Below are 13,901 nucleotides of genomic sequence, written 5' to 3'. Positions count from 1 at the left end.
AAGTTGGTCGTTACAAGGAACGTGTGAAAAAGATTGTATGAAGTACATATATAAATAATTATATTTTTTGTACAAAATTTGTAAAGATAATTTATATAAATGGGTACATATTTTTTATAAAAAAAAAATTGTTTATGTTGAGGATGGGTGTATTACAAATTATGCAATATTTGTAGTTGATACTAAATTTAGTGTTTCTAGATTATTAGATAATAATATATTACGAAGTGTTACAATAGATTTTTTGAGAGTTAATTTTTATGATAATCTTAGAATTATAAACTTTTCAGAACACAATGAATATTGTTATATATCAATATATAAAAATCTTCCAATAAATAATATATTTTTTTAATTTAATGATTTAATATGGTTCCTTAAAGAAAATCAAAACGTACTTGGTTTTTTAGTTTCAATGAACTGCTATTGTTATTTGTTAAAACTTGCTTTGAGTGATAATATTTAGTTCATATTCATTCTACTTGTTGAACTGAACAGGTAATATGGAGTATCCTTACAGTACAACTTTTATTGTTACTGGTGTATTGGAGATATGAAAGTAGTTAGTGGCTGGCAAAACCAAGTTCAAATTTGTATTGTAAATAAAGATAATACAAATAATTTTGCTTATATGGATCTTGATAAATGGACTGAATTAAAAAAAAACAAATTAATACTATTGATGGTGAATTTTGGAAGAGATTAAATTACCAATATAGTACTTAAAATATATTATTTTAATTTTTTGTTTTAAAGGATTGAGTTTATACTGGATTTTCAAGGATTCAAAAACATTATCAACGACTTTGTCATAAAAGAGCTTGCTCTAATATCTACGAACGGGCAAGTGTACCAACTACAGTTAATTCAACCTCCGTGTAATTTTAACAAACTCCCTACACATTTACAAAAACAAGTTAATTGGTTAGAGAAACAACATCACGGTTTACAATCGAGTTCTGGTATTAAACATTATTCTGAATTGAAAAACGTTTTAAAAAATATAAAAATACAAGGTAAAATTCATGTAAAAGGCAATGAAAAAGGAAAGTTTATAAAAAATTTGCTATGCGAATTCAATGTTGAAGTAATTAATCTTGAAAATCTCATTGGCCTAGTTTATGTATTTTAAGAAAACAAATGAATGTATATATATTGAAGCCATATGTATTTAATCATAATTCATCAAATCACCAGAATCACGTTCAACATGGCTACCTGCTAGTTTTTCAGTGATAACAGTGCATAGTTTTTTGTGAATTGTTGGATGTTACCTGCCTGGGATAGGGTTAATTTGTGTTTAGTTTGGACTACATTGCTCCTACTCCATGTTAAGTATATAATTGTACTCACTCATTTGTCTATACGTGACATTTTCTTGGTTTAAATTTCTTCATACTGATTTCATTTTCTTGTTTTATCCAGTATTATCTATTGTATTCATACTTTATCTACGTCATAGAAAAATATTACAACTTTATTTAGAACCTACGTCAACTACAACTATGCATATAAGTAACTAACAGTCTGACATTTGGTCTGTCGTCTGCTCCACGCCTTTTTTTCTTTATGCCACTGCCTTCTAAATTCTCACCAACCTTCTGCTCTTTTATCCATACTGTAACTAATTGATCTCGGCTTATGCCATTGTCACCTGTGGTGGATCGAGTAGCTGTGGGTGGCCCTGGCTGGGTCTCTGATCTTTGGTATTGGAAACTGTTTTGCCTTTTTCCATCAGCATGTCATTAATACCCGATCCTTTGATTTGCATAGTCTGCATGACTAAAGTACTTGATACCGAAAAGGCTCTCCAGTGTGACGGTGGATGCAACAGGTGGTTTCATTCTGCATGTATGAATTTATCGGTTTCCGAATATCGTAAATTAGCTGCTGATACCAATAAAAAATGGTCTTGTGGACGGGCTGATTGCTTTGCTCCTAACTGCCACCCTCTTAACAGGACTGTCCACTTCGCTTGATACCATCTCAACTCAAATGGCCCAAATGCTCTTCAAACTTGATAGTTTGGCCAACATGCCTTCGGATGTTGCGTCTATTAGGAGTGAATTGGTTGCAGTAAATGAAAAATTGGCTAATTTTGAACCTCGTATTGTCGAGGCTGAAAAGCGTATCGATTTGCTCGAAGAAGAGGTAAAAGCCCTACATCACGGCCAACCTAGCACATCCAGCATTGAGACAATAATTGAAGAAATCTCTGACAGGAATCGACGCTCTCTCAACATTATACTTTATGATCTTCCTGAGAATAATGGTAGTCGAGCTGCTTCCCGAATTTGAACATGATAATCGTCTTGTTTCCTTGTTAGTTGGCAGCTTCTGCACATCTTACCAGGATGCTACTTTCAAATCTATCCGAATCGGTAAACCTGCCGTGGGGAAATCTAGGCCTCTCAAAGTCATTTTTACCGAGCCTAATGTGGTCTTTGCTTTTTCTAAGAACTTTGATAAAAGTATTCTGAACAATCTTGACCCACTACTGAGTAAAGTGAGTTTTTCACGCGACCGTACTGCTGCTGAAAGAACGAAACGAATCTCTCTGAACTGAGATCTTTGCTTAAGGAGAGAACTGATAAGGGTGAGACTGATCTCACCATTAAATATGTAAATGGTATCCCCAAGATAGTTAAGCAATATAACAAAAACAACTGAGCGTTGGGAGTAGCAGTCTTTTGGTTTATTACCAAAATGTTAACGGACTTCGAACGAAACTCAATGTACTTCGCAAGGCTGTTACTTCCTATATATATGACATACTTATCCTAACTGAAACCAACTTGTTCTCAGACATTAGTGATCTGGAATTGGGGCTTACTAATTACAATGTTTTTCGCAGCGACCGTTCACTTCATACGAGTCTCAAATCTAGTGGTGGTGGTGTCCTCATTGCTACCAAGGAACACTTGCATGTGAATATTATTATTACCTGTTGTAGACATTGAATCTGTTTTTCTTCGTGTTGGGTCCCTTAATCCTGTATTGATTGGAGGAACTTATATCCCTCCCCAGCAAAACTCCGTAGTCTATAGTAAATTCTGTGATGCTGTTGATGAAGTGATGTCAGTTTGTTCTAATCCCCATTCTATACTCTTCGCCGGTGACTTTAACTTACCGGATGTGAATTGGACTGCTCCAGATCTTGTTGCTGTTGGTGGGAGTTCGAAGTGCCTTATTGACACGGCACTCGCTTTTCAGCTGTCACAGGTTAACACTATCAAGAATGGGCGTGGAGTTATTCTGGACTTGCTCTTTAGTTCCAACCATTCACTAATTGTATCTCCAGCTCTCGATTCTATATTACCACAGGAATCTGCCCATCCTGCTTTATCCTGTGAAATCCCGATAGTCAAGATATCGTCTAAACATATGGGTTCAATTCGAGACTTTCGACGCTGCAACATTGAGAAGATCTTCAATGAACTTTACCATGCATTGGGTCCTGTTTCCTTCCATTTTCCGGATGTCATTGAGTCTTTCAACAACTTTGTCAATACCATTCATGGAATCGTAGTAAGGAATACACCTTTAAAGAAAACCGGTAAATCAAGATTCCCTTGCTGGTTCTCACCGGAGTTGAAGGACTTAGTAATTGGAAAGAAAATTTGTCACAAAAGGTTCAAATCTACTTCCAGCCCTAATGACTACATCGAATTTAGTCGTCTTAGAGATCTTTGCAAAGAGTTAAGCTCTCAGTGTTTCAGTAACTATATCGATTATGTTAATGGTATGATCCCTCTTAACATCAGAGCTTTTTGGAGTTTCGTTGACAGTGTCAGGGGTTCAACGGAATCTGCGGACACCTACTACCTGGATAACAGCTCGGCGTCGTCGTCAGAAGGCATCTGTAACTTTTTCGCCGAGCATTTTTCTTCCGTTTATAACTCGTCTCCAGGTCCCATTCCTCAATACCATTATCTTTCGGAGATTAATATTTCTTCTTGTGTTCTCACTGAGGGTGACGTAGAGCGTAAACTTGCTTCTCTTGACCCTTTCAAGGGAACCGGTCCTGATGAGATACCACCGATGGTTTTGAAGCATTGTAGTGCCCTACTTGCACCTCAACTTACTGTGCTTTTCAATAAACTTCTGGAGCAGGGAATCTTTCCTGATAGCCTGAAGTCCAGTTACGTGGTTCCTATCCACAAATCATCTACGCTGACTAATGTTCGTAACTATCGGCCCATTGTTATTCAGCCTGCCCTGGGCAAGATTTTTGAGTCTCTCGTACTTGATCACATTAGTTTTGCCTTCAGAAGTACTCTTATTCATGAGCAGCACGGCTTCACACCTGGTAGGTCTACAGTCACCAATCTCGTTCTGTATCAGGACTACATTTTATCTTCTTTTCAAAACCACAGTCAAGTCGACAGTGTTTATATTGACTTCTCGAAGGCTTTTGACACGGTCAGTCATGCACATCTCTTGGCTAAGATGGAGGCTTATGGTGTTTTGGGCAGCCTTCTTCAGTGGTTCCGTTCATATCTATCAAATCGGTCCATGACTGTAAAATTTTCTGGTGCCACCTCCCGACCTTTTCTTGCTACCTCTGGCGTACCACAGGGTTCCCACTTGGGTCCCTTTTTATTCACTTTATTTATCAATGACATCATTGACTGTATCGATGTTGAATGTTTATTGTTTGCTGATGACATAAAAATATTCACATCCGTTTCAACCCTGCAGGATTGCTTAAAACTTCAACGTTGCCTTCTTGGATTGGATGATTGGTGTGTGCAGGACAATCTTAAGTTGAACATTGCTAATGCGCAGTCATCACCTTTCACCGTCCCTCCGCTCCTATACTGTTTGATTACATACTCAATAACTCTGCTCTCATTCGTAAAACTTCTATTAGAGATCTTGGAATCGTAATCTCCCACAGTCTTGGCCCTGAATCCCACATTGATGCCATCACCACTAAAGCCTCTCGTAATCTGGGATTTCTGATCAGAACTTCAAGAAGCGGACTGAGTGTTGCAGCTATGAAGTTTATCTTTACTGCTCTGGTGAGGTCAGTGCTTGAATATGGCAGCGTTGTCTGGTCGCCCTATCAGGTTGGTCATATCCAGCAGCTCCAAAGTGTCCAGGATCGCTTCTTGCGGGTGGTTGGAGTCAAATGTGGATTTGAATGCAGAACTGTGCCATTGGAGGATTTGGGGATTTCCTTGGGTTTGGACTCGCTTGTGAAGCGTAGACAACTTTTAGATGTGGTTTTTTCTCCATAAACTAATTAACGGAGACGTGAATTGTCCAGAACTGCTCAGGCGGATCGACTTCCGAGTGCCTCATCAGACCAGGTCCCTTCACACTTTCTGCCGTCGTGTCTACTCAACCAATTATGTACATCACAGCACTATCCCGAGACTTCACAGACTTGGAAACCTCGTCTCCTCCCAGCATGACTTTTGCAGTGATAGCGTTATGCACCTGAAAAAACATTTTCTTTTGTTGTAGACATTGACACCTGGCTCATAGTAATATGTGTATATATTTATTATTTCTATTTTTTCCTCTACTCTTTTCTACATGCATACATTTGATTCTTTTTTCCCCTTTTATTGTAATAAATTATTCCTATGTAGTATATGTGTAAGTGCAGATGGATGCATATTTGATCGTATAATTACTGTTACTATTTATTATTGTTACTATGCTATTATTGTTATTTTCTACATAGTCTATTTTATATGTTATTGTTATGTTGTAGCAATTTATTTTGGCATTGTTAATAATTTATAATGTGGATCATTTTTATTAGCTTATTGTTGAATATAAGAATATCTTATTGTTTTTTACATGTACTAATGGTGTTACCGTAAATAAATAAATAAATTGCGCGTATGTTAATTTACATGCAATTTTAAATTGGTGGAAGAATACAAAACATGTTAAAGAAAATTTGGAAAAAATAAATACAGCAATTAAACTTTGTTCCATAATTGGTTACACAAATTTGTCAAAAGATCAATTAGAATATCTACCAAAAAAATATATTATAAATCACATTATTAATATTGATTGTACTTATGATAAGTTACCAGTTTATTTGGAAAAGGACAAGGACATATTGAAATCACTACGTTGTCAAGAGCATTTTTCCCCAAGAATTTGTGAAAATGATGGTCCACAACCGAAAATAAAGGACTGTTACTTATGTAACTATGGTGAAAACTGTGTATAGTAAATAAATATATCGTCGGCTTAGTGAGCAAAGGTCGTAACTCCACTTTTTTGTCATTTTGATGTTTTTGTGCCACAGCCATCTTGAGATCTGCCTGAGCTGTCTTATAAAGTGTCGTAACTCCAAAAAAGATTAAACTATTAAAATTACAATTATCAGAAGTCGTATCGGAATAGATTGTATTCCAATATTTAGCAAAGGTCGTAACTCCGCAAACCTTGCTTTGATGAATGCTAAGTGAGATGATTGTCCAGTTGGTTGGTGCTTGTGCTGTTTCGATGAACTATATAAGTTTTTCAGTGTTTTACTCAAGGTACAGCAGTGTTTTTCCATTGTAGAATGATCATTATAACTTGTTGTTAAGTTAAAATTAAGCTCAGCCTTTTTTAAAAGCTATACATTTATCATTTAATTCCTGAAAGGAGTTACGACTTTTGCTTGTTAGTGTTTTGAAACAAATTGATGGTCTAACTCCAGTAGTACCTAGTTAGTCCATTCAATGGCAAGAGATTTAGTAATTTAAGTTTGATTATGAAGCGGCAGGTCACTAATCTACTTGACTTAAAATAAACAGATAACAAGAAACATCAAATGGGGCTAGCCTAATAATAGATACACAATAAACCTAACCTCAAGCATGTACAATTCCGTAAAATTCGTTAATTTCATATAGGGCTATGAGTCAAAAAGGATTAATTTTTAATCTTTAATGTTCTAGACAACTTTAAATTGTTTGGCAAAGAACAAAATAAATTCCGTATAAAATTAACCTACTGCATCATAACGATCATTACAACGTAATAACCAGCTTGATCACCGCCTTTGCTTGTAAATTCTTTTGCGAAGGTTGCCATGTCCCCTACGACAAGAAAAATAGACACAGGTGCTCAAACGTCTGTCCTGCGTGCCAGACAGTTTCTCCACCCTGTAAAGAGGAGCATGGGGGGATAGTTTGCCCAAATTGTAACATCACTCTAAAAAATCAAATATGTTTCGCGGCTCACCAGGGTGAACGGTGTAAATCTGTTACTAAATGCAAACAATGTCAAAGACTCGTATTTCTGAAACATCGTAAATCGAAACACGTGTGCGGGGAAGTTTTCTGTAAAATCTGTAATGATTTCAAGGCCCCAAACCACCAGTGCTACATGCGAGTCGACACAGGCAAGCCCAAAACAGAAGATTTTCTATTCATATTTTTCGATCTGGAAACAAGACAGGACGAGTACATTGATAATAAAAAAGTTCATAAAGTAAATCTATGTGTCTCGCAACAATTCTGTTTCAAATGTATCGGTGGTGGAAATTGTGAACATTGTAATACCCGCACTCGAGTCTTCAGACAAGATCCTGTAGTTAAATTCATGGAATATGTGATGGATGTTAGAAAATACTTCAAAAACGTTTGTGTAATGGCTCATAACGGCCAGGGCTTTGATTTTCAGTTCATCTTAAAATACGTATTGGAACAGACAAAATTCAGTCCCGATCTGATCATGCGCGGTACTAAAGTAATCTTGATGGAATTGGACAACGTGAGATTTATCGACTCACTGGACTATTTCCCCACGGCCCTCTCAGCACTCAACAAAGCCTTTGATCTACCCCCAGAGAAGAAGAATGGTTACTTCCCTCACTTGTTTAACACTCAGGCAAACCAAAATTATGTAGGCCCCATCCCGCCCAAGGAATACTACTGCCCTGAATCGATGTTCGGAAAAAGTTATAAAGATTTTGAAAATTGGCATAATGACCAGGTCAACAAAAACGTAGTGTTCGATTTCCAAAAAGAACTGATTGAGTATTGTATCTCAGATGTGGAGATCTTGGCGCAAGCGTGCATAAAATTCAGAGCAATGTTTCTCGAAGAATGTAACGTAGACCCGTTCATGGAAGCCGTCACCATAGCCAGCGCCTGTAACTTGGTGTTTAGACGGAAGTTCTTAAAACCCAATACTATTGGCCTGGTCCCTAAGAATGGATACAGACTTGTTGACATGCAATCCCCCATCGCTTTGCAGTGGCTGACTTGGGAGGAGGATCAGCGCGGCGTCCGAATCCAGCATGCAGGGCGGGAAAGAGAAGTCAAAATTGCCGGTATGAAAGTAGACGGTTTTGAGGGTGAACGTGTGTATGAATTCCAGGGTTGTATTTCCACGGGTGCCCTAAATGTTACAAGTATGAGAGGGAAGTGCCCTTATCAGATAATCCTTCAGACTCTTTGCATCTGAGGTACGAAAGGACCAAAACAAAAATGACAAAACTCCAAAATTCCGGATACGAAGTTATCGAGATGTGGGAGTGTGAATTTGAGAAAATGAAAAAAGATCCTAGATTGGCATACCTAAATTCATTACCAATTCTAAACACGCTCCCACTTAATCCAAGAGACGCCTTCTTTGGTGATAGAACAGGCAACGCAAGAACATACCACAAGTGTGCAGAGGGGGAGTCTATACAGTATGTGGACGTATGCTCTCTCTATCCTTTTGTTAATAAATTTAAAATGTACGTAAAATCTCATCCTAAAAGCTATGTGGGTGACAGAGAATGTAGGGGGCGAGGCACGCAGGCTGAAGGTCTTCTTAAATGTAAAGTCCTGCCCCCGCTAAAGTTGTATCACCCGGTTTTCCCTACACGCATGAACGATAAATTAATGTTTGTTTTATGTAGGAAGTGTGGGAAGGACATGTACTCGGGTGACTGTGCCCACACCACGGAAGAGAGAGCATTGACGGGGACATGGACGATGCAGGAAATTAGAAAAGCTGTAGAAAGAGGCTATACCATTTTAGAAATGTACGAATTATGGGAATACGAGGTAGTGACCTATGAGGATGGCGGACTCTTCACAGACTTTGTAAATAAATTCCTAAAAATTAAACAGGAGGCATCGGGCTACCCTTCCTGGTGTCTCACTGATCAGGACAAAGAACTCAACGTCGTCTTGGCCGCTTATTATGACACAGACAGTGTACTGTACATACATAAAAACGGCACGTATAAAGTTCCTACCGGCGACTACCTCGAGGAGAAAACCGATGAGTTGGTCGACTACGGTCCCGGGTCATACATTGTAGAATTCGTTTCTGGTGGTCCTAAAACCTATGCCTACTTAGTGTGGTCCACAAATAAAAATTCGTTAGTTGAAGTCTGTAAAATAAAAGGTCTCACTTTAAATTTAAAAACTAGTAAACGTCTAATTTTGAAAAATTAAAAGAAATGGTGCTTAGTGAAACGGATCCAACTCTAGAAATAACAGAAAACCGTATTAGACGGACAAAAGATAAAAACATAGTTACTGTAGAAGAGACAAATTTATTTAAAATAACCGGTCCTAAGCGTAAACTAGAAGGAGAGTACGGGACCTTACCGTATGGCTATACAGTAGTAAGATATCTAAAGTCTAGTATACTCACAGTGGGTGTAAATATTGCCTCCTTCACTCTTCTAAACACTGACACCACAAACAATAATCTTCGTAAATCAATACTTTTCCCCCTCATCCTCTTTAACTATTCCCGCGATTGCTTGAGTAGATGCTGCTCCCCCTCCTTAATCGGCCTTGGGGGTGTGAATGTGATCCTTCAGGTGGACCTTTATTAATATTAATGAATCAAAAACTCCAGAAGGAAAACTACTTCCTGTGCATGTTTTGTACCAACATATAATATCAGTAATACCACAAACTATTACAATGATCTCATATTTACGTCATAAATATTACATCATACGTAAACTACGTATATTCATGTGTTGTAACGGGTGTATGACGACTCAAGTCTTATGACGAAATTTTCTTACGACTCAAGGTCAAGGCCATTGAGTGACCTTGAAGTCCAAGGTCAAGGCCATCGGGTGAGCTTGAAGTCCAAGGTCTATGTCATAGTGTGACCTTGATGTCCAAAGTCAAGGTCATCGGATGACCGTGGGCAAGAGGGTGGAGGGGTCATTGACCTCCATGGGCGAGGGAGTGGAGGGGGGAAAGGGGTCATTGACCTCCGTGGGCGAGGGGGTGGAGGGGGGTCATTGGTCACCGTGGGCGAGGGGGTAAAGGGGGGAGAGGTCATTGACCTCCGTGGGCGAGGGGGTGGAGAGGTAGAGGAGACATTGACCTCCGTGGGCGAGGGGGTGAAGGGGGGAGAGGGGTCATTGACCTTTGTGTTGATGTCGCGTGACCTTGCCGTGTAACGGTTGTCCTAGAACATACAAATTCTCTCTACTCTTATCTGTTGGAGCTATCCACTTGCGATAATGATTCGGGCGCAGCCGGCCAACGTAGCCGAACCGCCTCCTCTGCTCATTTATAATGACATTTTTTCAGAAGATTTGACGGGAGACTTCGTTATATAAAAATAGAATTTGTACGGTAACAAGTGTTGTTTTGTAGAAATGCTACTTTCAGGGTACGCGCATAGTGAGGAGGTGAAGGTGGAGGTGTAGGTGTAGGTGCAGGTCGCCGTTAACGGCGAGGTAAAACAATTTCATTAGGTTAAATGCGTGCGCGCATGGTGAGCAGGTCGCGGTAGAGGTGTAGCTCGCCACTTACAAGGAGGCCTAGCAGGATGTTTTTCGAAAACAAACTAGTTTGATTTACCTCGCTGCCTAGCTCGCGGCTTTGCTCGCTGCTTTAACGTGATTGGTCCACTCAAGGCCACGCACCCCCCAACCCCCTCTCCCGGTACACCCCGCCACTCCCTTCAGTCTGCTTTCACCCAAGTCAACGTTTAGTTCCGCTTGTTGGTTTCTGTTAGTTTTTGATAACCTGTTATCCGAAATGAAGGAAGATATTATTATTGCTGTCCAAAATCGTCCAGCCTTGTGGGACAAGAGACACAAGCAACATCACAATCGTCACGTTCTGGACAAGGAATGGAAGGAAATTGCGAAAGAACTAAAAGTTACAGGTAACTAAAAACTTTAAATTTAAACTTAAACCAGCTTTGCTGTTTTATGTGGGATATTCAGTTTAAAGTGTAATGTAAAAGTATCCATAGCAGACTTTCTAATTAATTAATATATTTTTTATCTAACATTAGTAAGTAAAAGGTTTGAAATAAGGTAAAAATTAGAAACTTGCGAATGAAATCTTTAATGAACTATAAACAAGGACACACAGTTGCAACTAAGTATTATCTTGATTACGGATTGTTTACAAAATATTCCTTGAAACTATTTCTAACTTCTTTGGCTCGATTAGATGTAGCATTTCCAGATCTACCCAATGGTTGTAAGTTCAGTTCAGTAGGGAAAGGCAGGAGTTCTGACTCATGTACACCGCAGTATCCGTCTTTGTTTATGATTATATTGTGTAAAACGCATGCAGCCTTTATTATATCGTCTGCAGTCTCAGGCAAGGTTTCAATGTAACCACTTAATATCCGCCACTTAGCAAACAGAATGCCAAAGGCACACTCAATGGTTTTTCTAGCACTTGATAGCCGTTTATTATACACTTCTTCTGCATCCCCAAGAGCTTTTTTCGAATAAGGTTTCATGAGATTCTCGCGCAAGGGATACGCTTCATCTGCAATAAAAACGTGTGGAACTTTTATATTGCTGTCAGGCAAACACTTTTCTTCGGGAATACACAATTTGTTTTGTTCCAACAACCTTCCAAAATCTGACGCCCTCAAGGTTCCCCCATCGCTTTGTTTGCCGAAACCGCCAACATCAATAAATATAAACTTGTAATGGTCATCCGCAACACCCTGTAGAACAATTGAAAAAGTCTTCTTATAATTGAAGTACATAGACCCTGAATGCGCTGGGCATTTTATTCGACAGTGTTTACCGTCCAACGCTCCGATACAGTGTGGGAATTTCCAAATCTCATAGAATCTTTTTGCAACTTGCTCATAATCTTCAATAGTTGGAACTGGCATATGCTCTGGTTGGAACGTCTCCCATAACAGTTTGCACACATTCTTAACGATTTTGCCCACTGTATTGTCTCCCATTCGAAATGAAAATCCAAGAGTTTTAAAACTGCTTCCAGTTGCCAAGTACCTGCAACCAAAGAACACAATATAACCAAAAACATAATATTAAAAATATTAGTCGTTTACGTTTTCGTGTTTTGTTCCAGATAAAGTTGTGAAGCAAATTTGGAAGAACTTGAGGCAAGAATTCAGAAAACAATTTTCCAAAACAATTAAGTCTGGAGCTGCAGCACCAGAAACACCCACATGGAAATATTACGACAGCATGGCGTTTCTCAAAGACCAGTTTTTGCCCCGCAAATCAACAGGAAACCTTGCAGATGTAATAGCAGATGACTCAGACCACGACCTAAACGAAGAGGAGTCGGAAGAAGTGACCGAGATAGGCCAAGAATGTGATGAACCTGACAATCCACAGTTGGACACAGAGAATCTGACAATAGTACCGGCGCCGGAGAGTGAATCACGCCAGCAGCAGAAATCTCATGCATCACGCCCTGCAATGCCACCAAGATTTAATACGAATGACCTGATCACAAGAACAGGATTTAAAAAAAGAATCACGACACAAGCAGCTATTGGACGGGAATTAGTGCAGTTGGAGAAAGAAAAGTTGAAGTTAAAGCAACAGAAAAGTGAGGACAGGGCAAATGACGAGGATGTTGGGTTCTTCAACTCACTGCTACCCCATGTTAAAAACCTGAATCCTAGAAAGAAAATGTTGTTCAGGATGAAAGTTCAAGAAATTCTTTTTGACATGGCATACTCACCCGAACCACCATCATCATTCTCAACAACATCAACTGTCACTAGACCTACGTCAGTAGACCACAGTACAAGCTCTCATCGCTACAGTCCCTACGACAGTTCCTCTCCTAGTACCATGGCATCACCATCACCAGTCACCTTCGCACAGCTGGTCCGCGACGTGACTTCACCATTGAACTACAACCAGGATGGCGGCGAAACATATGTTCCCGAGTACACTCACTTTTAAAAATGTCTTTGTAATGCCGTTCAGCTGGCGATAAATTAATGACAGTTTAATAGTTCTTTACGTTTTTTATAAGTACTACTATTTTTCCTTTGCGCAATTTACTTAATAATACCATTTTTTAAGATTATGTTAGGCCTACTATTATAACATTTTCAAACATTTGCAGCATTTTTATGTAGCGTACATTAATATCTTTCGTTTGTATTTTACTTTGAAAAGATCCCTGTTAGTTACTATCATTTTACCAATAAATTGTATTTTTCATGAACTGGAATTGCTTTCTTATTACCAACTCATTTTTACATACAACAAACATATTCGAGAATTAAATAACAGAAGAATATATGAAATTTATTTCTGGCACAATTTTATTGATTTTACTTCAATACATATATTTTTTATTTTAAATTTACACTGTTTATCTTTAACAAAGCATATACTTTTTAACTTACAGAACATGTGCAATTGCAGGCAGAAGGTACTGTAACTTACCTTATAGTCAGTACAAGCTGTTCTTTTGGACCGATAGGGTTAACATGCAAGTTGCAGTATTTTGTACAACTCTCCAACTTTGGAGAAATGGTTTCACATATGTACTTAAACGTTTCAGGAGTCATTCGCAAATAATTTTGAAACTTCTCAGGATAATTTTTTAGTTCATGAAAAAGATGATGATATTCACCTAGTTCCTGTCGCACTTGATTAACAGGATGTGCACTAAATGTTCGATTACTTAACGTTCCCGTAAGCCACCACTTACATG

General features: G+C 38.6%; 1 protein-coding gene across 1 annotated transcript; it reads left to right on the top strand.

Annotated features, from left to right (window-relative positions):
• The first annotated feature begins 10,609 nt into the window (after positions 1 to 10,609).
• Positions 10,610 to 13,408, top strand: LOC124372432. The gene is made up of 2 exons (XM_046830831.1): positions 10,610 to 11,106; positions 12,288 to 13,408. Exons 1-2 carry the CDS (start codon positions 10,977 to 10,979, stop codon positions 13,136 to 13,138), a joined length of 981 nt encoding a protein of 326 aa, XP_046686787.1. The 5' UTR covers positions 10,610 to 10,976; the 3' UTR covers positions 13,139 to 13,408.
• The last annotated feature ends 493 nt before the right edge of the window (positions 13,409 to 13,901 follow it).

The sequence above is a fragment of the Homalodisca vitripennis genome, unplaced genomic scaffold (genome assembly GCF_021130785.1).
Source record: "Homalodisca vitripennis isolate AUS2020 unplaced genomic scaffold, UT_GWSS_2.1 ScUCBcl_3190;HRSCAF=8552, whole genome shotgun sequence".
Classification (NCBI taxonomy): Eukaryota; Metazoa; Arthropoda; class Insecta; order Hemiptera; family Cicadellidae; genus Homalodisca; species Homalodisca vitripennis.
The sequence above is the reverse complement of the archived record's forward strand: the minus strand, read 5'-3'. Positions and strand labels throughout refer to the sequence as shown.

What these genes read in the sequence shown, in the direction of transcription:
- LOC124372432 (XM_046830831.1), top strand. Translation starts at nt 10,977, where the DNA reads ATGAAGGAAGATATTATTATTGCTGTCCAAAATCGTCCAGCCTTGTGG. An exon ending in GAAAGAACTAAAAGTTACAG is followed by an intron (nt 11,107 to 12,287) that starts GTAACTAAAAAC and finishes GTTTTGTTCCAG; the next exon opens with ATAAAGTTGTGAAGCAAATT.